The sequence below is a fragment of the Peromyscus eremicus genome, chromosome 7 (assembly GCF_949786415.1).
Source record: "Peromyscus eremicus chromosome 7, PerEre_H2_v1, whole genome shotgun sequence".
NCBI lineage: Eukaryota > Metazoa > Chordata > Mammalia > Rodentia > Cricetidae > Peromyscus > Peromyscus eremicus.
This window is the reverse complement of record NC_081422.1, coordinates 90,796,221-90,823,124: the sequence shown is the minus strand read 5'-3', so window position 1 is coordinate 90,823,124 and position 26,904 is coordinate 90,796,221. Positions and strand designations below refer to the sequence as shown.

General features: G+C 39.8%; 1 protein-coding gene across 2 annotated transcripts in view; it reads left to right on the top strand.

Moving 5' to 3' along the window:
- The window catches only part of Rasa2 (RAS p21 protein activator 2), a 114,437-nt gene extending 87,880 nt beyond the window's left edge, over positions 1-26,557 (top strand). For both annotated transcript variants that reach the window (XM_059268400.1, XM_059268401.1), the window contains 8 exons: positions 6,335-6,412; positions 9,982-10,055; positions 10,778-10,884; positions 18,001-18,083; positions 18,813-19,021; positions 20,439-20,542; positions 20,871-21,057; positions 22,950-26,557. In XM_059268400.1, the coding sequence (XP_059124383.1) occupies positions 6,335-6,412; positions 9,982-10,055; positions 10,778-10,884; positions 18,001-18,083; positions 18,813-19,021; positions 20,439-20,542; positions 20,871-21,057; positions 22,950-22,980 (873 nt within the window). In that variant the 3' untranslated portion in view covers positions 22,981-26,557. The remainder of the gene's footprint in view (positions 1-6,334; positions 6,413-9,981; positions 10,056-10,777; positions 10,885-18,000; positions 18,084-18,812; positions 19,022-20,438; positions 20,543-20,870; positions 21,058-22,949) is intronic.
- Positions 26,558-26,904: the final 347 nt, after the last annotated feature.

Sequence of the window (26,904 nt, the reverse complement as noted above, 5' to 3'; positions counted from 1 at the left end):
CCTGAGTACACTGTTCAGTTGGAACTTTCAGCTTGCTCTTGCATGGTCTGAGAAGCCCCATCTCTCTTTCTCTTCCCTCCCTCCCTCCTCCCCCCTCTCTCCCTCCCTCCTATCCCCCCTCTTTCTCTCTCTCTTCTCTCGCAGCCCCACCCCACCCTCTCAGAGAATCACCAACACAGAAAAGGCACCAAAATGCCCAGTTCCACATTCTTAGTGGCTGTTCCAGCTCCTCCCTTGAAGTTATTAGCAGCTCAAGTCCCTGCCTAAAGCATTCAGTTTTTGGCCATACTTAGGCACAAATCCAACTTGTGGCAGACACGTTATCACCCCTCTCCTACAGACTATATAACCTCCCTGCTTTAGTTCAGGTAACTTCTCTGGCCTCGATCTCTGGAGCTGGAGGACTCACCAGGGAGTTGCTTTGCTCAGATAAAACTGTTCTTTTACTTTATCAGTTTGGCTTGATCTGGCTTACTGTGTCAGCAGAGAAACCTATTATCCAGGTATAGAAAACCTATTATTGTAAGAATTTATAAATCTTATTAATCAAATTTACCTTATTTATCAAACATACGTTATTTCTCTAAATTTTCTAGAAGCTTAGTGTTGAACAGTTAGCAAAGACACAAGTAATTAGAATACATCTTAAATCAGCTTTTGCTAATCTGAGTAGACCTTCATAACTTTAAAATTTTATTGCAGTATCAGTGTATTCTAAACCAGAATTGTATCACATATATAGTATGTTGTAGCAAATCTAACCTTAAATTATTTATTTATTTATTTATTTATTTATTTATTTATTTATTTGGTTTTTTCGAGACAGGGTTTCTCTGTGTAGCTTTGCGCCTTTCCTGGAACTCAATTGGTAGCCCAGGCTGGCCTCGAACTCAAAGAGATCCGCCTGGCTCTGCCTCCCGAGTGCTGGGATTAAAGGCGTGCGCCACCACCGCCCGGCCTCAGAGCAGAGTTTTATTAGAAGAGAGCGTGACCAGGCCTGTGGAAGACACGTGCAGAGAGTGTGGGGAGGAGAAGGAGAAGAAGAAGGAGGGGAGGTGTCTGTGTCCCACTTCTTATGGATTCCCCTGCACATGCATATATGGGCTTACGGAGCTATGCCACGCATGTGCAGATTGCATGATCACACTGAGTGCAAATCACACGATCATGCAGTGCACAGATTACTTGTAGGACATAAGGCCCTTTGCTTGGCTACTGAACTCGTGTGGTCATGCAGCTGGAGAAATGGCCAGGAATCCCAACATTCCAGACTTTTTGCTTATTATAAAAAAGGCAGGTGAACAGGAATAGGGGCGCTGTGTCTCCCAAAACTGCTTCCAGCTGACTTGGTGGGTGTCAGTTAACTCTGGGGGCGGGTAAGGAAGGGGGCTTCCGAGGTAGCCAGGTGTCTTGGGATGGTGGGTTGTCATCTGCTGCCTTGGAGCTGTCCATCTTTCTTGGCTTGGGACTCTGGCTGCTTGAGTCTGAGAGAGTGCTGGTGAGACAGAGAAAAGCTTAGAAAAAAGAATTATTTTTTCTTATTTTTTTTTCCTTTGGTGGGGTTCCGAGACCAGGAAAATTTGGGTTGTACTTATCTGAAGCAGATGCGAAGCAGATGAGTCCAGATGGATTCAAGCTGGTTTCTGGAGCTTAGAAAAAATTTAAACATACTAAGAGGCAGCCATGGGAAATTTAAAGTCTTGGGCTGGTGACCATGACATTGTAGTGTTTAGTACTCTGCTTATATTGGTTAGTGTTAGTGAGGTAGGAGAGAGATTTGGAACATGCTTTTAATTTTTACCTGAAATAAGCCTTATCAGAGACAGATTATTTTAAGGCACCTGTTTCCTTTATTAGTTTAGCATCCAGGAGACACAGGTGATCAATTGCTGAGGGCTAACAGTAATAGATTGTTATATTAAAGTCTGTTTTTTGCAGAGCCCATAGACTTGGGTCTGGAGGTGTAAATACCTTTGAACTGTTACTGTTTCCTACTGCCCGGGTATATACTTGATGGTCCTTGGACTCCAGCTCTGTGGTGATCCTGTAACAGTTAGTTGAGTAGTTAATTAGAAGAGGGAACCAGGAAGAGAAAAGCTTGTGGGGTGAGACCTCATTCTTCTGGAATTGGTGACAAGGCAGTGGATCCTGGTGTCCTCTGGAACTTGAGAGAGAGCAGGGCCCTGTCTGTGTCACTGTGCATGAAGAGGAGAAGCACTGCTGACTGGTCTAGAGTGAGGCACATGGAGGGAGCAATGAAATGAAAGCTCCTACCTTAGCTGGAAACTCTTCCCATTAGGTACCCCTGAAAGTACAATTAAGTGGAGGGGGTCTGGTGAGGTGGGTAAGGCTGACCCCCTACCCCAACAATAGGGAAACAAGGAGAGGTGGGACCCCAAAACTCCCTCAGGACTGAGTAAGTGGCTCAGTGTCTGACAACAAAAAAATGGATCGCCCCATGCTGCATCCTGGGTTCCCTGTGAGCCCATGGCCAAGCCTAGGAGGTCTGCTGGAGGTCTTTGTTTGATGTCCCCGTGCCACAAGGTACATGAGGGCAGTCAGCTGACTAGTATCCCTCTAGGTGGCACTTTGAACAAGGCTCAATTGATGGCCGAGTGGAGCAGGGCATGCACTAGCCCGTGTAGCCTTCTCTACCACACATTTAAAACAGGGACCTGGAAGTCTTTATGCAGCTGCTCGAATAGCATGTGCCAGCATTTGACAATTCTGTTCATGGGCTTTCTCATCTCTCCCATGGTGCCTTAAATGCCACAGCTGAGACTCCTGCCTGTGGGGTCAGGGGCCCTCTCTCCAGATGATTAAGTTAGCCCTGATTTCAGGAAGCTCTGGGAGACATGAGATGGATTTTTTTATTCTGTATCTTGAATTACCTTTTTCTTTTTCTTTCTTTTTTTTAGCTTTTGATAGTTTGCTGGTTTGAGGACAGCTTTAAGGAGACCTGCCAGGAGGCAGGTTGTAAACTGATACCTGGCTAGAGAGCTATCCAGATTATTATGATCCCAATGTGAGTCCTGATCCTAAACTCATTTGCATGCATTCTAGCCTGCTTCCAGACCTATCCATGCTATTCAGGGCAGCTTGTGAACGGGTGACAGTAAGAGTGGAGGTGGGGAGCCCGAGTGGGCTGGAGCAGCCTCCCCAATACTGGAGAGCAGAGCAGAGGTAAGATAGGCGGAGATTCTTTGGAGGCAGAGATTCCTCAGGTTCAGTTTGCACGTGGACAGGAGAGAGAATCAGAAAGGGAGGTTCAGAGCTTAGGTAAAAGCACGAGAATAAGGAGGTAATTCTTTTCATTTGCCCGTTCGTTGGTAGAAGTTAGATAATTCCTGTGAAATATTGGGGTCTAAGCAGCCATTATGAGGTCATATTTACTGGTATCTAGGGATATTTAAGGCATTTCTCACAGAGGAGGAGTGGGACTAAGAGGAGGAAGCCTTTATGTCCCATGACTGCAGCTGAGAGAGAAAAAAATAAAAAATTAAAATAACAAACAGGATCCAAGACTCCCATCTCAGGCATCCCCAAGAGTAGGGAAGGATATGTGGACCGGCACAAGTTACCCCACGCTTCATCAAGAGAGGGCAATTACAAGGGGCGGGGTGCATATGTACCCGGGGTTCTGACAGCATTCAATGCTTCATTAAGAGAGAATGAGTTGTGGTGTGTGCAGCCCAGGGATCCAACGTGAGAAATATATCTCAGGCTATAGTTGTGGGAAATGGTGAGGGATTGGAACGGGAAAACTCTCCAATCTGGGCAGACGGTGTTATGTGTAGCAGTCCCGCCGGCTGGGCAATGAAAAAGTGGGCAGTCGTAGATCCAAGAAACCTCAGTACAGGGTCCCGAATGCAGAACGCTGGGAGAGCCTGCTTTGCACAGCACCAAATTTGATTTTAATGCGGCACTTTTACTCTGCAAGGAAAGGTCACAACGCACAACAAAACCCATTATCAGAGCAGAGTTTTATTAGAAGAGAGGAACAGAAGAGAGCGTGACCAGGCCTGTGGAAGACACGTGCAGAGAGAGAGTGTGGGGAGGAGAAGGAGAAGAGGAGGGACAGGAGGTGTCTGTGTCTGCATGCACATGCATATATGGGCTTCCGGAGCTACGGCACGCATGTGCAGATTACGTGATCACGCTGAGTACAAATTACGTGATCACGCAGTGCACGGATTTCATAGGACATAAGGCGCCTTACTTGGCTACTGAACTGTGCATGTGCGGTCATGCAGCTGGGAGAGTGGCCAGGAATCCCAACACTGAGTGCTGGGATTAAAGGCATTTGCACCACCACCACCTGGCTCCACATGGTCTTCTTAAGATTAGGTGGTTAAGTCACATGGCATGTACTCTTTTTTTTTTTTTTTTGGTTTTTCGAGACAGGGTTTCTCTGTGTAGCTTTGCGTCTTTCCTGGATCTCGCTCTATAGACCAGGCTGGCCTTGAACTCACAGAGATACGCCTGCCTCTATCTCCCAAGTGCTGGGATTAAGGCGTGCGCCACCACCGCCCGGCTTTTTTTGTTTTTTTGTTTTGTTTTGTTTTTTTGTTTTGGCATGTACTCTTTAACCTTAGTAAAGATGGTTGCCAGCCATGTGGCTGCTTACATCTTGATGAGGTCATTAGCCAAGATGGAGGAGAGCAACATGGTTGCTATTTAAAAACATGTTTTCCTAATAGAAGATTCTCTTTTTTTAAATGGGACTTGAATCTGAGTTACATACACACATAGAGTTGAATCCAATTTACAGCACCGGAGCCTACACCAGGCCTTACCCCCACCCTACTCCCACCCTGGCCCAGAGGAGATGGCTGTCATGCCACCTGACTGCGTGTGGGCTGTTCAGTCACTAAAGGTAGCTCTTGTCAGGTGGATTTCCATTTCTTACTTGTCCTTTCAGACGTTTGAATAATGATGGCTTTTTACTTTGTATGCTAATTAAACCCTGTTCACTCATTTGTAAGTACATTTTCAAAATCTGTATCAAATTTTCATTTGTTGTCATATAATTATGCAAATTTATATATACAATGTGTTTTGATATGTATTTATATTGTATATTGGTCAAAAATATTTTAGACCAATTCTTCATATATATAATCTTACCATTTATTAAAGACAAAAAAACATATTTACATACTAATGAGATGAATATACTTGTTTATTTTCCTGTAAATAAATATTAATTGAGTATGATATTGTAGGATATAGTTTTTCAAAGTTGACCATATTTTGATTTTATGATCGTTCAGTTTGCATAAACATATAGTAGAGAAGTATATTATAGGAAGCTAGAAAGATGGCTCAGTGGTTAAGAGCACTGGCTGCTCTTCCAGAGGTCCTGAGTTCAATTCCCAGCAACCACATGGTGGCTCACAACCATGTATTAGGATCTGATGCCCTCTTCTGGCATAAAGTCATACATGCAGATAGAACTTTCATACATTTAAAAAAAAAAAAAAAAAAGAGCGTGTTACTTAAACACACTGGCAGAGCCAGGCAGTGGTGGCGCACGCCTTTAATCCCAGGACTTGGGAGGCAGAGGCAGGTGGATCTCTGTGAGTTCGAGGCCAGCCTGGGCTACCAAGTGAGTTCCAGGAAAGGCGCAAAGCTACACAGAGAAACCCTGTCTCGAAAAACCAAAAAACAAAAACAAAAAACAAAAAAAAAAACCACACTGGCAGAAGTATATTTAAGACCATTTTAAAAATTGTTGGAAATTCTGCCCTTATCTCAAGCCAGAGTTTACTTAATGTTTTTGGAGTTTTGTTTGGTTTTGGGATTTATTTGTAGTTTGTTTGTTTAGTGAAACTTAAGTCAGCAACTTAAGCAGTTAAACATTCTAATATAATAAAGTCCAAAACTACTAATTTAATACAGGCTGACTGATGAAGTGGGAAAAGATTTTGTCTTTGTTTTCTGTAATTAAACTGTTATATTTCTGTTAGAGCAAAAGCCTTCCTATCTATTAAAAATAGCTCAGTTCCTGATCTACAGTAGCCCAGAGCTGTGTGCCGAGGTCTCCAGACAGCAGTGATTAGTGTTGTGTGATGTGTTAGAGTGCATGGTGCAAAGCATGACCATGGCATGAGCAGAAGTAAGGCTGTAGTGACGTGGTACCGTGCAGCATAGGGGACACTGCCAAAACCAGCCCAGAGTCATGGCATGTTAGATTTTGAATTAGTTCTTACTGCTGTGCTTTCAGAAACTCTGTTGACACATTCCGTGACCCCTGGTGGAGTCACAACTAACAGTTAATTTAAGAAGCTGTGCGTATTTAACATATACAAATCCTATGTTTGTTTTTTCATAGTCTCGTTCCAAAAAATCAGTCATGTGTGAATTTCTCAAAATGTTTCAAGAGGAGAGATATTTTACAGACGTGAAAAAGGTATGGTTGTTTTATTTTGGAAATAGGAAACTTTCTTGTCATCTAGCATAAGGAAATTAACATCTCATTCTTCCAGTCTCCAATTATATATATATATATATGTTTAAACTGTCAATCAAGTCTAGCCGGGCAGTGGTGGTGCACGCCTTTAATCCCAGCACTTGGGAGGCAGAGGCAGGAGGATCTCTGTGAGTTCGAGGCCTACAGAGCGAGATCCAGGAAAGGCGCAAAGCTGCACAGAGTAAACCCTGTCTCGAAAAACCAAAAAAAAAAAAAAAAGTCTATCTCTAAAGCTGTGAGATAAGCAAGTCTTAACAATGACTGCTGTTGCCATTGTTGTCGTAACTATACAAATACAGATTTTAGGGGTAAGTTTCTCAACTGCAGCACTATTAACATTTAGGGCTGGGTAGTTCTTGATTTTAAGAGCTAGCCTTTACATTGTAGGATATTTAGCAACATCCCTGAATTAAATACCAGTAGCATATCCCCAGTTTTGAAGATCAGAAATGCTTTTAGCTATTGCTAGATGTCCTCCAGAGGACAGAATTACCTCTGTTGAGACCTTTGGTCTAGGAGTAAAGCCTAACAGTACTTGTTGTGGAGTGGAGTGGAGTGGGTGCTCAGTTGCCATAACGAGACAAAATGGGCCAGCAAGATGACTCAGCAGGCAAAGACGCCTATTGTGGAGCCTGATGACCTGAGGTTGATCTCTGGGAGCCACAAGGTTGGAAGGAGGGACCCAACTCCCTTCCCACAGTTTGTCCCCTCACTTCCATATGCATGTTGTGACACACACACATTCCCACATACATCCACACAAAATAATGAAAATGTAAAGTAGTGTTTTCAATGATTTAGTGAATGTTTATGTTAGCAATTGGAGGAAAGCAACTAAAAATGAAAATTTACAGATGCCTGAAGTATATAGCATGGTAACATAAGACCTTCAACATGTAAAAAGGTATATGATTAGAAACTGAGAATAATTTTTAAGCCTTTAATTTCTTGGTCCTTGACTCCTTAATCATCCATATAAAATACAGTATTATAAATCTGGAAAACTTAGAAAGAAACATTATTTAATAGATCTAAACTAAACTTGAAGAAAGTACAGTGTCTTCATTCTCACAATCCTAATTCAGTGAACCAAATTAGCAAGTACAGTCTTTAAAGCCTGTTCAGTTGTTATAGTATTATTTGCAGTTGATGGCCAAGAACATATTTTACTTAAGTATATGTTTGGACTTTTAAAATACTTTCACAGGGACTCCATAAGGAAAAATTCTGGTGCCAGATAGGTTTTTTTTTTTTTTTTCAAGACAGAGTCTCTATATAGCTCTGACTGTCCTGGAACTTACTATATAGACCAGGCTGGCCTCAAACTCTCAGATATCTATCTGCCTCTACCTCATAAGTGCTGGGATTAAAGCTGTGCACCACTGTGCTAAGCCTAGACTTTTCTTTTTTTTCTCTAGAATAATGTAAATTCACCTAAAACTTTTTTAAGCGATCATTGAAGGCTCTTGAGAAATTTTAAAAATAACATTTTTATTTAGGGGACATTGTTGAAGCATTTAGGGGACAGTAGAGTTAGACTTAAGTTAACAAGATGATGATATGCTAGCTTTTGTGTTAGAGTTATTTTTCTACATCTACTAACCTAGGCTATGGTGATATCTGTTCTCCGCCCCTTATATAATCAGAATGTGCTAATTGATAATACCAGTTATCAGTTGATAATACCAGGGGGAAGTGCATTTAAGAGTACAAGGACTTTAGTGTGTGGGGGTTTTTTGGTTTTTGTTTTGTTTTTCGAGACAGGGTTTCTCTGTGTAGCTTTGCGCCTTTCCTGGATCTCACTCTGTAGCCCAGGCTGGCCTCGAAATCACAGAGCTCTGCCTGCCTCTGTCTCCCAAGTGTTCGGATTAAAGGCGTGCACCACCACCGCCCGGCCTTTAGTGTGTTTCTAATCTGCCTCTGAGTCATCTACTCACATTCAGATAGATTCTCACCGTAGTACATTTACTATCTTATTTATATCTGTAGACCTGAGGTAGCTTAAGATAATTTGCCCTAAGATCTTAAACTGTGTGTGTGTGTGTGTGTGTGTGTGTGTGTGTGTGTGTGTGTCCCCACACATGTGTTTGTCCCCATGTCTTTGTGTCTTTCTGTCTCTAGATTTGTTGTTAGAGTTTTCCTGGTCCTGCCTGGCCCACGGTCAGGACAAATACACAGAGTATTTTGCATTGTGACAAACAAACACTAATGTGTGTTATTGTTGCGTATTACCAAAAGAGCTAGTTCATATAGTCTGCTCCCATTACTATTTGAAGTTCTGAAAAACTGAATTCTGAAGATTGCTGGTTCCAGAGATTTTTACATGCAGGGCTATGATCCTTTCTGATAGGTCAGGTAACACCAAACTATGGAATGAGCCAAATTTGACCTGCAGTCTGTTTTTATAAGAAACAGAGTTATGCCGGGCGGTGGTGGGGCACGCCTTTAATCCCAGCACTCGGGAGGCAGAGCCAGGCGGATCTCTGTGAGTTCGAGGCCAGCCTGAGCTACCAAGTGAGTTCCAGGAAAGGCGCAAAGCTACACAGAGAAACCCTGTCTCGAAAAACCAAAAAAAAAAAAAAGAAAAAAAAAAAAAAGAAACAAGAGTTATGAAGTAAAACATGGTAGAGGTCTTGTGTAACCAACAAAGCCTACCATTCGCTGGCTGTTCATAGGAAACTTGCTGATTTCTATTCTATATAACTGATGACCTTGACAAATGAGACAACCTGAAATAAATATTTACAAACTTCCTCTGCAGAATATAAGAATGTGGCTCAAGAAAATTTGTAATGTCCATGGCTAGAAACAGGAAGTGACCCAGAGTTATTTCTATAGGGAAATTATTCAGAATTTTTAGTTAAGAATAAACTTTTAAAAATACCTTTCATTTGTAAGTTAGGAACTTTTTATATTATTTTATAGATAACTGTAGAATGAGCCTCTTTAATCCAAGATGCTCTAAAATCTGAAATACTGGAATATCTAAAACTTCTTGAAAGGACATGATGTCACAGTGGAAAATTCCACACAACCTCATGTGATAGGTCACAAAATGCAGGTTTAGTAAAAATATTGTATAAAATTACCTTTAGGCTGGGCGGTGGTGGCACATGCCTTTAATCCCAGCACTCGGGAGGCAGAGGCAGGTGGATCTCTGTGATTTCGAGGCCAGCCTGGGCTACAGAGTAAGCTCCAAAGAGTGAACTCAAAAAAACAAAACAAAACAAAACAAAAAACCTACCTTTAGGTTATATATATGAATTTTGTTTAGATATGAGTCTAGTCTCCAAGATATTTTACCATATATGCAAATATTTCAGAACCCTAAATCTAAAGCACTTTGGTCTTGAGCATTTTGTATAAAAGAGATTCTCAACCTGCATTATATATACTCTTTAATAATAAAGAATTTCCTAATATAATCAATGACGTGTAAGATGAGACAATTTTTTATGATATACCTTATTTATTCACATACTGTAATACTTTCCCATCTCCCCATTTAGTTCTTAGATGAAATTTCGTCTACGGGAACTAAAGAGTCCAGTGGTACGAGTGAGCCTGTGCATCTGAAAGAAGGGTAATTCATTAAATGAGACATGAAAGTTATATTTCACGGTAGACAGTAAGTACAAAACATGGGTCTGAGAGTGAAGAAACCTGAGTTTTCATTCTGTTCCAGAACTTCCTAAGCTTCTTCACTCAGGTAAATCACTGTCTCTACCTGTCAGCTCCATGTCATAGGGCAGCACTCACTGACTGCACAGTCCCAGGGTTCTGCACCTAAGAGATAGCTCTGGTCAGCTGGTTATTACTAGGCATTAATGGGATGAAAATGACTTACCTGGACCCTTTTTATTCTGTATAGCACAGTTTTAAAACTACATTACTTAGGGACTAGAGAGATGGCTCAGTGATTAAGAGCACTGGCTGCTTTTGTAGAGGACCTGGGTTCAATTCCCAGCACCTACACAGTAGCTCACAACTGTCTGTAACTCCAATTCCAGGGGATCTGATGCCTTCTTCTGACTTCCCCAGATACTGCACACATGTGCATAGACATCATGCGGGCTAAACACCATACCTAAAAGTAAAACTAAAACAACCCTACATTAATTAAAGACTATTCCCTCAGTGTGACCTAAGTAAAATACATGAGTCATCAGCAGAAGTCACTGATGTACACTAATAATCATACATGACTGCCAATGTCCTCTAACAGTAAGGGTCAGTTCTTTGTTTCAGGTGAACAGTTTTAATCTCTAAGACTAAATGTTTATTTTATGTCTGTTATGTTGGCAGTGAGATGTATAAAAGAGCTCAAGGAAGAACCCGTATTGGAAAAAAGAATTTCAAGAAACGGTGGTTCTGCTTGACAAGCAGAGAGCTCACCTACCACAAACAGCCAGGTAGAGTTGTGTTTGTGCTTTATTGTGGCTTTACTCTGCTAGTTATTGGTGCTGCAGTAAATCATTGCACAGTGAATGGTGCAGAGTTTCTCACAGTGACACAAAAACTAAACTGGAGTGCTTCTTTTATCACGTTGTGTGGGATATGCTAAAACTGTGACATAAAAGAACTGGACTTGGTAAGTAAAACAGCATAGCAATAAAAGCAGAACGGTACAGGCTTAACAGAGTAGCTAACAACCACAAACATTCAGCATGTCAAGGTGTTCAGGGGGTTTTGAAGTCCCATCAAATCTGATCAGTAAATACTTACTAAGAAAGCTTCTCCTGTAAAGTCCACCTTGATGACATAAACACCTGACATAGGATACTTTAAAAGAATATAGAGTGCTTCACTGGAGATTACTGAGTAGTAGAATGATTGGGGAGATTAGAGATTTTTAAAGAGGTGGGGTCTTGACCCAGAACTCTGGGCTTAAGCAATCCTGTTGCATCAGCCTCCCAAATGGCGGGCACTATTGGTATGTACTGCTGTATCAGCTAAGAGAATTATTTTTGTGTACACATACACATATGAGCAACTTAACCAGAATGAATGAATATGCATATATATACATATATATTATATATCCAAGTATATTAGTAAGAAATTTTTTAGAATGTATTGCATTTTAGGCACCCAGATAGTTTGTTATAGTATATAAATATGTAGCTAAAGATCAGTAAGCTTCCCTTTCCAAAATGTTTTTAAAGCTGACTTCAAATATTTCAGAATTCTGCCTTATACTGAATTTTATATAAATATTCTCACCTGCCGGGCGTGGTGGCATAGGGCTTTAATCCCAGCGCTCGAGAGGCAGAGGCAGGAGGATCTCTGTGAGTTTGAGGCCAGCCTAGTCTACAAACTGAGTTCCAGGACAGCCAGGGCTATTACATGGAAAAACCCTGTCTCGAAAAACCAAATAAATAAATATTCTCACCTATGGGATAGCATTGTTGTTCATTATGTTTATATTAATACTACGAGTAAGCCAGGCATAGTAGTGCTCCTTTAATCCTAGCAGAGGCAGAATTCAAAGCTAGTCTGGTCTATGCATAGTGAGTTTTAGGACAGCCAGGGTTATATATGGAGAGATTCTGTCTCAAACAAACAAAAACCAGGAGTAATAATAATAGTGCCATTAAATAAAATATGAGGTATAAGTCATTTTCTGTGAATAAACAAGTTATTTCTTCCTTAGTTAAAGCACTGTCTAGTCCAAGCCAGTATTTCAAAGTCTGCTGGTTATAACATCCTTTAAGTCAGATGATATCATGGTGCCTTTCTTCTGAGAATCCCACGTATATACACATAGACATGGAATTTGCATATGAATTTCATGGACCTTGTAAGCCCAACGTACACCTACAGTTGTCAAATTTGGCCTTTGTTCTGTCCACTGATGGTAAAGGGATAGACTTCATAGAATTAGACTATTGGAACCATGAGAATGGATATATTGGAGCTTTGTTGTTTTTGTGTTGGAGGAAATACACAAATGAGATTGTGAGATTGTTTACCAAAGCATGCAGTTCTAAGCATTCATGATTGTTGTTTTGATGGATTTTTCCAAAATGTATTACATGCTTTCCTGCCTTCTAAAAAAGAATTCATTGAACATAAGTTAACATTTCTGGTTGACTTGCGATGATCATTGGTAGTATTAATTATATATAGTGCCCTAGTTACTGCATTTTCAGAGTCCCTGAGAGTGGGTGTTGCTATTTTTTCCAGCTAAACATCTTAGACTGCTGTGCGTTTTGTGTTCTTGTGTTTGCTTTGTACAGTTTAAATTACTATAATCTCATTATTACCTTTTGTTATGTGATGGAGTCAAGTAAGCTGCTGATATTCCAGCTTCTTCATGTCTCATACAGCCTCATCTTGCATTCATTATGGGACTTCATCAGACTAGCTCTTATGGTTTCTTTAATGTGCAATTTTTATGTCCATGGTTCTGTATATACTCTACATAGAAATCTTTCCTTCTTCAGGTCTATGATCTGATGTCCTATAAGCCTCAGATCAAGTGTCAACTCTTCATTGACATCATTTTAGGTCTCTAGCCACTTAGCTGCCTATTTAATAGGAACATCTAGCACACTGGCCATTATATTTCATCTCTCTTCCCCTGCTCTCTAAGATTTTTAGTGGTAACAATTACGTTACTAACATAAAAGCAGTTAGTAAATATTCTTCAAAGAACACCAGGCCTTCAAATATGCTGTTGCCTGAGTTACTTCAGTAACCACTACGGATTCTGAAGTTTTAACCAAGTTTACTAGTGAAATTTGTAGTAAACCCATCTTTGAAATACTTCTGTGGGATTTGCTTAGATATTGTATGTTCTTGAGACCTAGTATCTGTAGGTACATACAGTTTATACAGCTTCCCTAAGCATACACTCTCAGTACATTTAGGTTGACTGGACTTTTGCCTGCTCATGTTTTCCAATATGAGGCTCTCCAGGGTGTGTGTGTGTGTGTGTGTGTGTGTGTGTGTGTGTGTGTGTGTTTCTTAATAGCTGAAGAACCAAATAAATCATTAACTCAATTATGCAAATATATTCAGCTAAACATATTTTACTGGGTACCTACTATATGCCAGAGGTGCAGGACAGAACAGTAGTGAAGAAGACGTACTAAAACCCAGTTCTTATTCAACTTACAGTTAGTACTGATAGACAATAAGCCAAATTTCTTTTTAGTTACAATAATCCAAGGCACAGAAGATACTGGCTTGGACCAGTTGATAGCAGTAGGGATAATAAGAACAATCACATTCTGAATCTATTTCAAAGGTAGTACTCAGAGAATCTTGGAGTTACATATGAGGAGTGAGGAAAAGACAAGTAAAGAAACATTTTGAGGATTTGGGCAAAAGCAACTAAAAGGATAGTATTACCTTTTTGTAAATAGACACATGAGAACTGAGGATGTAGTTCAGTTGATAGATTGCTCAAGCTGACATGCACAAAGCCCTGCTTTCAGCAGCAGCAGGACATAAACTCGGAGTGGCAGCCCACATCTGTAATCCCAGCACTTGGGAAATAGAGGCAAGAGAATCAGAAATTCAGGTAATTACTTGGCTATGTGATGAGTTCAAGGCCAACCTGGGTTGTATGAGAGCTTGTCTTTTAAATACACATACATAGAGTTCTGGTAGTAATGGAGAATTGGTTACAAACTAACACTCTCATAATGTTAGACAGCTAACTGAAGAATTTGACCCTTGTAAGAAAAGAATCATTCTGGCTAAGATTTCTATTGTCATGACCACCTACAAAAGCACTACAAAAAGATAGCTAAATTCATGCAAAAACATATTGTTTGGATTCAGGTGTCAAAGGATCAAGTTTGAAGGTTTCCAGAAAGCCTGGAAATTGAGGAAACAAGAGAAGGGATCCTTCAGATTGTGTGTGAACTGCCCTGAAATCCTTAACTGAGTAGATACTTAGGTAAGAAGAAAAATTCAGAGAGGCTAATGGGGAGCACTAACTGAAAATTTGTAAAAGAACAGTGTATAGCATGAACAGATTATAGCTCAAGGAGATCAGTTACCAATACAAATGTTTTAGGGATAGTAATTAAATCTGTTTTCAGTATACAGTGAAATGTTGACAGCTTGAAACATAGTCAAGAGAGAAAAATGCAGTGAGGCTGCATGCTTAGAAATAGGAATATGGTAGAAAAAGATAAAACTTTGTAAACAGGAACAAAGAATACATTACTATGCATACAGAAGAGCAACAGTACATTTGACTATTAGCTTTTCCTAGAAAGCAATCAGAACCAAAGACAGTAGAATGTTATCTTTAAAGTACTGAAAAAAATTTAATTTAGAAATAGCCTAGTAAAAATTTTTCATCAAATATGAAAATATCCTTTCAATAAATAAAAGATGGGGATTGATTGTGAACAGTCCTCATGGTAGGAGATTCTAAAGGAGAGTCTTCCAAGGTGAAGAGAAATAACACCAAATGGAAATGGAGATATATAAGAAGAATGAAGATGTTCTTACGAGTAGTATGCTTTCTCTACACTTGCAGTATTAGAATTTGTCCCAAATGAATAAACACAACAATGTTAAGAGTATGGACATGTTTTATATATTTAACAAATCTAAAGGATGAATATTTTTAAATTCTCTTCTAATGTCCTTTGTAGACTGGTACCCGAAGACATATGTCTCCTCTGCCCCTCAATTCATAGCACTTCTGATTCCTCAGCTATTATCCTGTATGCATGTTTCTCCTTTAGAATGCTGATTTCCCTTATCTACTTGGTAATTGCCCTGGCAGTTTGCTCATCTTAGTGTTTTACAGTCCATTCACCTACCTGAGTGTTCAGTAACATACCCACAGTGATCATGAGAGAGGGGCAGGTTATGGCATTGCACTGTTCTGCAGCCTTTCTTCACTAGCCTGTGAGTGTTTGGCCCAGCTCTTCTGGATGTCACTCATCTGTTGATCATCCTGATATGTCTCTCCAATTCAGCCCTGTGTCCACTGGCACTGACTTCTGTCCCTGCTCCTCTTCCCTGCCTGGCTGTTTCCTAACTGATTTAGTAGAGCTTGAAGCTTCCCACGATGACTCCAGATCTCTGTGTCCCGCCCCGTCCCTCCTCACAGCACCAGAACTGCTCCTACCTGTGACTTTCATCACTTACTCTCTTCCTGCCCTACCTTGTATCCTCACAACTTGCTTCCAGAAGACTGCTGATAATCTTTTCTTTTGTCCCCATGTATGATTGGTATTTTTTCATGTAAATGTTATTTCCACAGGGAAGTTCTCCTTAACTGCCCAATTTCAAGTAACTTTTCAGTTACATTTGATTACATCACTTCAGTTTGTTTTTATCATAGCATTCATCTTTAGTTAATATTTCTCTACCAGTCTTTTCAGAACTCAATACAGAGTCTACTAAGGACCTATTTTCTATTTATTACTCTGCCTTAAATTATTAGGGCAGTACCTGGCATATAGTAGACATTCAGTATATATCTTAAAAATATGTGTCGCATCTATTTATATTACCTTAAATTTTAGGTTTTGTGCCAGGAGACTTGACTGAACAACTATTTTGTATCAACGTCTTTATTCACAGCAACAACAAAAACACAATTAACCAAATACTGCTCTTTGCAAAAAAAAAAAAAAAAAAAAAAAAAAAAGCCACAGCATTAATCCTTTGAACAGTATAAAATAGAATATTTTTAGTTTTCTGTATTTCAACCTACACATCCTTAAAAGCTTGAAGAAATAAAAACAAAACTCTGATGCTGTAAAAACACCATTACGAAATGACCAGAAGTCAGTAGTATATTTGTCAAGAGCCTCTACAGCTGGATGAGTACGGGTAACCTATAATGACACGTATCATTTTATGCCATGTTAGCAGGAGGCCCTTTAACAAACTCAAATTCCTTTGCCTACATTTCAAAACCCTTCAACAGTTAAGAATTCACTCTTCTGGATACAATGTTCATGTTTATCTCCAGCATCTCCTAAAGTAAACTTTATAGTACTAGCTAGCCAGCTGAACAATATGTTTAATTAAAAACATGTTTCAGGGCTGGCAAGATGGGTCAGTGGGTAGAGGTGTGTGCTACCAAGATTGACAAGCTGAGTTCAGTGTCTGGGAACCACATGGTAAGAGAAAACTAACTTCTGCCATTTGTCCTGTGACTTCCACACATGTCCTATAGTTGATGTACGTGCACCTACACATACACAAACTCTAAAATAAAATGTAATTTTAAAAAATTTAAACAAGGCTGGACATGGTGACACATACCTTTAATCCCAGCACTTGGGAATCAGAGGCAGGTGGATCCCTATGAGTATGAGGCCTTAGATAGAAACCTGAGGCCAGCCTGGTCTGCATATTGAGTTCCAGAACAGCCAGGGCTACATAGAGAGACTTTGTCTCAAAAAACAAAATAAGTAAATAAAACAAAATTCAAAAATTCAGGCCTTAGTGATTGTCTTAGTTGGGGTTTCTATTGCTGTGAAGAGACACCATGACCAAGACAACTCTTATAAAGGAAAACATTTAGTTGGGTAACTTATGGTTTCAGAGGTTTAGTTCATTATCGTAACTGCTGGGAGTATGACGGCATGCAGTCAGACATCGTACTGGAGAAGGAGCTGAGAGTGGAGAAAGAGCTACATCTTGATCCCACAGTCAACAGGAAGTAAACTGAGTCACTGAGCATGGCTTGAGCATATATATAAGACCTCAAAGCCTGCCTCCACAGTGACACACTTCCTCCAACAAGGTTACACATCCTAATAGTGTCATTCCCTGTGAGCTTATAGGGGCAATTACATTCAAACTACCACAGTGGTTAAGAGCACTTGTTTTTATAGAGGACCTGAGTTTAATTCCCAGCACCCACATGGTGGCTTGCAACCATCTGTAACTCCAGTCCCAGGGGATCCAAAGCCTTCTTCTGACCTTTGGGGGCACTGGGCACATATGTGGTACACTTGTATACATGCAGGGAAAACACTCATACACATAAAATTAAGCATGTTTTAGGGGTAGAGATGTAGGTCAGTGCTAGTGCACCTGCCTATTCGGCATCATGTCTTGGATTTGGTTCCCTACAGGTGCACACATACTAAATGTTTTTGTTTTGAGGGATAATCCTGTAATGAAATGTTAAGATGACAAAACAAAAGAACCTAATAGTTGTATTCACTGCTTAGGTCAGTTCCCATGCTTGGGCCTCTAGGTAGGTCTTTATCACTAGGCACATTAGTTCTTTCAGCTGCCATATAATTAGTGTTACCAATTTGCAACAGCATAGAAAATAATTTTCTACATAGAGATCAAATTTATTCACATGCTTTTCTTTGAAAATATTTTCATCTATGGAAATAGATGGAAAAAGAGGGCATTTTATAGAACGCAGTCAAAACTCCTGTTCTATATTATATACAAACCATCCAGAAGTCTACTGTAGATGCATATGCTTCTACCAGCAAGTGGAATTAACCTTACAGAATTCACATCTTACCTTTGTAATTATTACAGTAATTCTTTTAATTTTGTCATCTTTTCTTATTTAGGCAAAGATGCAATTTACACTATTCCAGTGAAAAACATTCTTGCTGTGGAAAAACTGGAAGAAAGTTCTTTCAACAAGAAAAATGTAAGTTGTATAAATATTGAAAGCATTTTAAATTGTTGTGTGTAAGTTATTTTAATATTTGCCATTCAGATCTCTAAGTAATGTCCCAACTTAGTCTACTATTGCCACTCAGGCAGGACCCTCCAGTCACAGGATGGCATCCCTGACCCCTACTATCTCTCCACTTCTTTGTCTTTCCTCACACTACTCCTACATCTAAAATTATCTGTCTTCGTTCTTACTCAGACAGTGGCCTTTCCTTTGGATATGTGTGACACCCACAGTTTATATTGTTCTGCTGCTTAGTGCCATCAACTAAGACTCTCAGTTAGGCTCTCTACTGCTGTGAAAAGACACCATGACCACAGCAACTCTTGTTTTTTGTTTTTTGTTTTTTGGTTTTGTTTTTTGTTTTTTTCGAGACAGGGTTTCGCTGTGTAGCTTTGCGCCTTTCCTGGAACTTGCTTTGGAGACCAGGCTGGCCTCGAACTCACAGAGATCCACCTGCCTCTGCCTCCCGAGTGCTGGGATTAAAGGCGTGCACCACACTTCTTAATAGTGCCATTCCCTTTTGGGGCCATTTTCCCTCAAACCACACAGGCACTGACTTGCTTAGAGAGTAACAACTCTAAAGATACATTAGCAGCCATTACTTAGCCAGGCAGCCAGGTCTCTTCCTAAGTACTTACTCTGTGTACTGTGTGTTGATTTTAAGACTTTTTTAACTTTCTGTCTTTATTACCAATAAAGATGTTCCAAGTGATCCATACAGAGAAAACACTCTACGTCCAAGCAAATAACTGTGTGGAAGCTAACGAGTGGATAGATGTGCTGTGCAGGGTGAGCAGATGCAACCACAACAGGCTCAGTTCTTTTCATCCTTCAGCATATCTCAATGGAAACTGGCTCTGCTGCCAGGAGACAAGTGAAACCACACCGGGCTGCAAGCCATGTACTGCGTAAGTTCCTTTCTGATGAAAGAAATGGTGACTCAAAATGTCTGTCCATACAGTGGGTATGGGTATGAAAACAAGCTAAGTAAAAGTAGCTACACAGAAAGGCCACGTGTCATTTGAAAATATTTCTGTAAGGGTGTCTAGAAGGGCTGGGGTTGTTGCCTAGTGGTAGAGTGTTTACATGATACACACAAGAACTTTGGTTGGATCCTAGTACCACAAAAAATAAAATATATAGAATAAGTAAATTCATAGACACATAATGCAAATTAGTGGTGGCCAGGGACTGGATGGATGGGAGAATGGAGACTGATATTGAGTACAGAGTTTCTTTTGTGGCTGATGAAAATACTCCGAAATTAATAATGGTTGTACAGTCTGAGGGTGGGAGTTTAGATTGTAGCACAGGTCTAGAGGGCCAGATTAAAGGTTGATGGTAGAGCATTTGCCAACTATGAGCAATGTTCCACTGCATCATCAATACCATTGAAAGAAGAAAAATAAGCATCTCAAGCCTGAGCAAGATGCAAAGAGGGGCTAGAGAGATGGCTCAGCAGGGAAGAGCACTTACTATTCTTCAGAGGGCCCAAGTTTGGTTCCCATCACCTACATTAAGCAGCTCTCAACTTAACCTGCATATCCAACTCCAAGGTATCCAATGCCTGCAGCTTCCCCAGGCACCTGTACTCACATGTACACACCCAAACATACAATTAAAAATAATAAAAATAAAATCTAAAACTGTATCCAACAAGTCCACTAAACATTCTGTTTTAGATATTATGGAGTAGCCATTGTTGCCCTGTATATTTTATTATTAATGCATTGTTTCTGTGAAGAACCATAGATTATAAAAATGATTTTATTGGGACTGGGGAGTGGTTAAGAATGCTTGCTTCTATTGTAGAAGGACCCCAGTTCAGTTCCAGAACCTATGTAACTCCAGCTCCAGGAAATCTGATGCCCTCTTCTAACCTCTGTAGATACCCACACACGTGCACAGATACACACGTACACATTAAAAAAATACTTTAAAAAAGTATTCTACTTCAAAATCCTCTTCAAAACTTGAATCCAGCCGGGCGGTGGTGGCGCACGCCTTTAATCCCAGCACTCGGGAGGCAGAGCCAGGCGGATCTCTGTGAGTTCGAGGCCAACCTGGACTACCAAGTGAGTTCCAGGAAAGGCGCAAAGCTACACAGAGAAACCCTGTCTCAAAAAACCAAAAAAAAAAAAAAAAAAAAAAAAACTTGAATCCGTAACAATGAAATCTTGTGATCCTGTTTAATTATCTCAGAAACTAATTTCTGAGGTCCTTTTTCCAAAATTCTAAATCTAGTTTAGTCTCAATTCATCAAAAATCTTTCTCATGTTAACGAAGAAAACTTTTCCAATGTCTTTAATTTTCTTTTTATCATAGAGGTATTCCTGCAGACATCCAGATAGATATCGATGAAGACAGAGAAACAGAAAGAATTTATTCCCTTTTTACCCTCAGTTTACTTAAGCTGCAGAAAATGGAAGGTAAACACACACTCTACTTTTATAAAACCATGATCTTCATTACTAATTTCTGAGTTATTTCTTTGATCTTTTTTTAATTGAAAATATTTATGGATATACTAAGTTACTGATAATGAAGTTCACGAACCATCAAAGGGGGCATTTATCTTGGCTATTCATGAAATAAAATTACCATTGTCATGTAAATGTGATGGTTCTATTTAGTAAAACTGTTACTGTATAGTCAAAGAAAATCTCTCCCTTAAAAACTTCAAAATTTTTTTTAATTATACAACAGATTACATTTGTAGAATTTAGTTTTCTGATCATATTTCATTGTTCTTTACAGAGGCTTGTGGAACTATAGCAGTCTATCAGGGACCACAGAAAGAGCCTGATTATTGTAACTTCACAATTGAGGATTCTGTTACGACCTTTAAGACAATTCAGCAAATAAAAAGCATCATAGAGAAGCTAGATGAGCCTCACGAGAAATACAGAAAGAAAAGATCAAGTAGTGCAAAATACGGAAGCAAGTGAGTACCCTCAGCAGGCTGCCTCTGCCGGTCTGTGAGGGCCCAGCCTTCTCCTGTGCGTGCTCCCCATCACTCCTTTGCGTGTTCAGTTCAGCTGTCATTGCAGGATGCTGGTGCTGTACACTATCCCTGCTTTGAATGTCATGGTCGGTTGTAATTCACTCCTTGAAAGATTAGTAGCTTTTTTCTTTTTGTTTGTATTGTCTCTCCATTTCTTACAACACCGTATGTTTATAATGAATGGCAAAACAAGCAAGTTGTGGCAGTGCGTGAAAGCACTTGATAGTTGATTCCCAGGGCTTCATCTGCATCTGAGATAGAGAAGGTGAGATGGGTATGGACAGCAACAGCCGGCATGCACTGGGAGCTGCTTCCTCTCGGGGTGCCACACTCGGCACTGGACACACTGTCAGTTAGATTACTCTCAGCAGCGAGTAACAGACTCCTGAGGGAAGTTCTTAGTCTCACCAGGGAAGACCAAGCTGTACAGACAGTTGATGCAGGAGCTGGGCATTGTCATTGGGGACTGTATAGCACTAAGGTAATCTAAATCTTGAAGCTTTTCTCTTAGGGTATCAGATGAGCCATAGTAGTGCAGAGCTCCACTTTCTTTTCTAAGTTACTGTCCACAGGCAGAAAAAGAAAAGACTGTTCCTTCCCTACTGAGAGAAAAGAAGCTTGTCTAGAGTAACCACCAGCCTTCCCTGTCTTAACAGGTCAACACTGTCACCAGGGTTCTGCTAGTAACACCATGGGTAGGAAGGTTGGCTTCACAGACCAGCAAATCATAGTGTTTTCCACAGTGAATGTCCCTCTGTCATTGAGCTCACGTCAGCCTAGGATGGTTTCCTTCCCACTTTATACGTAGAAAACTTAAAGTACAAGGAAGATGAATGTCTTGCCCAAGATCCCACACCGTTAGTGGGAGAATTTGGAATCCTTGTTGCACTATTTTAAATAATCTTTGAAAATTATGACAGTATTTTTGTATTTCTGAATAAGAAAAATCAGTCTTATTGGTATAAATACATTCTTCCTGAACAGAAAACTTAGTACATTACAAAGGTTGTATTGTAAACATCCTAATTCTGTATTTTCTTCATTAGTGTAATTGAATCTCTTCCAACAAGGCTTAATCTAATTTTCCTGGAGCCCTTGGAAGTTCCTAGCCAAGGCTTGACCATCCTTAAATAGTACCTCACTGCCAAGCATGGTGGCCGAGCCTTTAATCCCAGCACTCGGGAGGCAGAGGCAGGCGAATCTCTGCAAGTTCAAGGTCAGCCTGGTCTACAGATTGAGTTTCCGGGATACCTAGGCTGTTACACAGAGAAACCCTGTCTTGAAAAACACACATATATATACATATATGTGTATTACCTCATCCTATATGCATACTATACCCTGACCAGCTTTATTTTTCTCTATTAAAAAGCACCAGCTCAGCTCCTGGTGGTACTCTTGCTTACTGCCCACCCTACTGCCCCTGACAGTGTACTTCACACATCTTTTTTCTTTCTTTAATTGGGGGAGAGGGGACTTGGGATAAAAAATAGCTTGGTGCTAGTGTGCTTGACTAGCATATAGCACTGGGGGGTGGGGGCAACAATGAACAACCAAACCCTCTTGTACTAAATATTTGCCTATTTTCTTTTCCTATGCCATCAGGTGAGTTCCATGAATTATGTGTCTGTTTTGTTAAGTACTGTGTACCCTTAGCTTCTAGAATAGTGCCTGAAATGTAGTAAATGATCAGTAATACTTGTTGCATTAATAAAGCAAGACTCAATATGTGAAAGTGCAAGGAAAATTAGAAGTGCTTAATGGGTTTTGTATATGTCATGTCTTTAATTTGTATATTTCTTTTAAAAAGTTTTTCTTTTACTGTTTTATAGGGAAAATCCAATTGTTGGGAAAATATCATAGTTCGACCAGCTAATGGAGAACTGGAAAATACTCTTTTGTTGTGGAGTTTTTAATTCACCCAACTGTGTTCATAGTATGTAAGAGCAGACATTGGCTTTGATGATACCTGCTTTCACGTTGTATTTAATATTTAATGGTTAAAATTAACTGTTTGAGAATTCTGAATTGATGAGTTTATTACTAGAGAATTTGAAACCCAGGGCTTCCTTCAAATTCATGCATCCAAATCCATATCATTGCAACTTCTTTTTGATAGAATCTTTCTAAGGAAGGTTCCTAAGAAGCTTTGTAATAAAGGGAGCACTTCAGAGTAAGAAAGCATCTCTGCTTGTAGCACCCTATTGTGTGGACTCATTTTCACTACCATTAGTGCCTGCTCTATACTGCCAACATTGTGTTTTACTAGAAAATCCCAGTCCATTGTCAGTTCAGAACTTTTCATTGAGTTCATCTGGACCCTCCATCTCCAAAAAGAAAAAGACGAAAAAAATGAAACCTTTTTTTCCTATGTTGTGTTAGCCATTACAGATAATAGAGACAGAGACGAAGACCTCATAACTCCCTTGAAAGTTGGTGGATGTTTTGCCTTGTCACAGGTGTAAGAGTACGCAGATAGATATCAGGGAATATGTGCTCCTGTGTGCACCATGTTTACATTTGGAATGAGTGATGGCAGATGAATAAAATGAGACCACTAAAATGTTTTTCATTGTTTTAAATATCAGGTACTCATTTTCTTAATTTGAGAATCAGTTTAAAATTACTCCTGAAGGCATCTCTTCCCAACCAGAAGAGATTAGTGCAGGTGGTGAGAAAATCACTTGACCTTGCCTGCTGTTTCATGTCATAGTAAGGGTGTGTAAGGATGCCTGCCCTCCGTATAGTGTTAGGTCCTGCTCTAACGCGAGAACAGTCACTTGGCGCACTTTAATAATCTGGCACATTCCAGATTGTAGTTTAGATACTCCATGGTATCTATCTTTTATGATCAGTTGAATGATCAGTGTTGAAGCCTAAAACAGTGCTTTCCTGAAAATGTTTGTATTTTATTGCTGTTTCCTTATTGCCTGCTAGCTGAATGGAATTAGGGTCAGCAACTGCTGAAGTCCTGTTTTTCCTTGCTCTACGTGGGTCCTAAAACCCTAACTGTAAATAAGCAATTGAAGCAAGTGCCACCCTGGAGAGCAGTGATGCACTTGGCCTCATCAGTATTAAACCATGGTACTTACTTGTCGTTTTTAATTCAGAACATTTTCTAAGTGTGGTACTTTGAACCTTGGGGTATTTACACATGTTCCTGTTGAAAACTGTGACTTATTGGTGTAAGTTTAACTAGCTGTGATTTTTCTATTTCGTTGAGCTTAAGCTGTATTTCAGAATATATTTGCCAATTACGTTGTTGCTAGGTAATTGTTTTTACATTGTTATTAGGTAATTTTTAAAATTTTTTTAACACAGAGTTGTCCCATAAAAAAATCATGACTGAAAAATGTATTTTTCTAAATGACTTTTGTTGTTATTTTTACTCTTTGCTCTTTTGGGGGGCCTGCCACCCAGCTCCCACATTAATCACATGGATACTTGTTATTACTTATGAATTCCCAGCCTTACCTTGGCTTATTTCTAGCCAGCTTTTCTTATATTATCTCGCCTACCTTTTGCCTCTGGGCTTTTTCCTTTTCTTTCTTCTGTAATCTTATTTCACTCTTACTCCATGGCTGGCTGGGTGGCTTCTTTTCTCGCTCTTTGATCTCTCTTGCTTCCTGATCCCTCTTTTTTCCTATTTATTCTCTCTGCGTGCCAGCCCCTCCTATTCTTTCTCCTGCCTAGCTTTTGGCTATTCAGCTCTTTATTAGACCAATCAGGTGTTTTAGACAGGCAAAATAACACAGCTTCACAGAGTTAAACAAATGCAACATAAAAGAATGCAACACATCCTTGCATCTCATTAAACAGATGTTCCACAGCATAAGCAAATGTAACACATCTTAAAATAATAATCTACAACAGATTTTTAAGAGTTAGCACAGGCCTGAATTGTGCTTGATTGTGACTCCTAGCCCATGATAAAGTTTAGAAGAGTCTGACAGACTTAGAGATCCCATTAACTACATTGTGTTGTAGATGTTAAAAAATTAGCCATTTAATACATTTCTCATGAACTTCATATTAAAATTCCTACTTAGATTCTCCAAAATGTACCTTAAAAGGACGTGAGTGGTCCGGATAAAAGAGTTCAAGACTCTTTAGTCATTTTCTCCCCCCAAAAGGAACTATTTCCTAATAATTTCTTCTTGTTGTTGTGAGACAAAGTCTCACTATGTATCCCTGGCTGGCCTAGAACTCACAGAGATCCACCTGCCTCTGCCTCCACCTCCTATGTCCTGGAATTAAAGGCACATGCCACACCCCTAACATTTCTAATATCAAACTCCAATTATAAATATTTTTAAAGATCATAGTATCAAAAAGGCCAAAGCTATGTACATATATAACTCTGTTTGAGAGCTCAGTCTTCTAGTTCTGTTATTGACATGACCCTTTAAACAGCCAAATTGGCTGGAATTAATTGGACAGCTTAGCACAGTGTAAAAAGAGAAATATACAACTAATTTTCCTTAGGTTAAGTCTTTTCCAGTCAGAAATCATGTCCACAGGACCTTATGACAATCAAGGCCCTTCTAGGGGCCTTCTCCTTTGTTGGGCTCTTGAGTACTTTGAGTCTCAACTCCATGATCTTCTGTCTCTGCCTTTTACAAAGAGCATTTGGAAAAAAATATATGGCAGCTGGCCTCTCCCTAAAACCTGGAGACCCCAGAAAGGACAGAAGAAGATGATAGGGAGATACTCACCAGAGATGCTCACTAGCTCTGAGCTTCATGGAGCTGTGCCCATCCAATACTCAGAGTGTGGGATATGTTGTATATTTTTTTAGCTTTGTTTTAAATCATCATCTGATAAGACAGTGGGCAATAGCAAAGGTTTTTACTCCCAGGAATATAACTTATCAACTCAAACTATTTTGTTTACCAAAGAAACATGTTTTTAATTCACGGGTAGTAGTGAAGAGTCAAAACTGGGCTCTTATTTTACCAACAGAAAACATCCCGTGACTGACGGTTGTGGCTTTTGTTTGTGTTCCCAAGGCCTGATTTCAGTCTTTTACTGGAAAAGCTCATTCAAGCCATGTTTTAAAAACAGATTTCTTTTAAGTGAACGCACCTTCTAATTTGCTTTAAGTACTGTTGAATAGCCTATAAAGACAGACTCAGCAGTCTCACATATGTGACAAAAACAAAACTCACTCTAGAGTTAAATTACTGATCTTGATTGATGTTATCTGCTTCCATTTTTAACCCGGGAATTAATATGTTGTTAGTAAATATTGGTTTTTACAGTGTCTAGTTTGAAAATGTAAGTTATCAAAACGTAATATAGTGAATTTGTGTAACCATGTTGTATTGTTGAGAATGTATTTTTATTTAAATTTTATTTTCTTATGAAGAGTATTATAAAAATTAAAACCTTTTGTAACTGTTGTTTGAAAATAACTCAAATAAAGTACAAGAAGCCTGTCTATTCTTTGTGAGACCTTACTTACACTTAAAATGTCTGCTCCTTGCTTGTCTGTGGGCGATGTACTAATGGAAGACTCCAGCAACAGCGGCTGGGAAGCCCCTGGGCTTTGCTTGCACTTGACCAGGCCACATTCTCACTTGTCACTGTCTGTTCACCAGACTTCTCTCTGTGACCTGCGGTGTTGATCATCAGTTTAGCTCCCGTCACTGTGAAGGGACACAGGGGAGAATATACTCCACTCTGTCCCGGCAAGCAACTCAGAACTGAGCCTGTTCGACTTTTTAAAGAAGGCCTTTCTTGGCCGGGTGGTGGTGGCACACGCCTTTAATCCCAGCACTCAGGAGG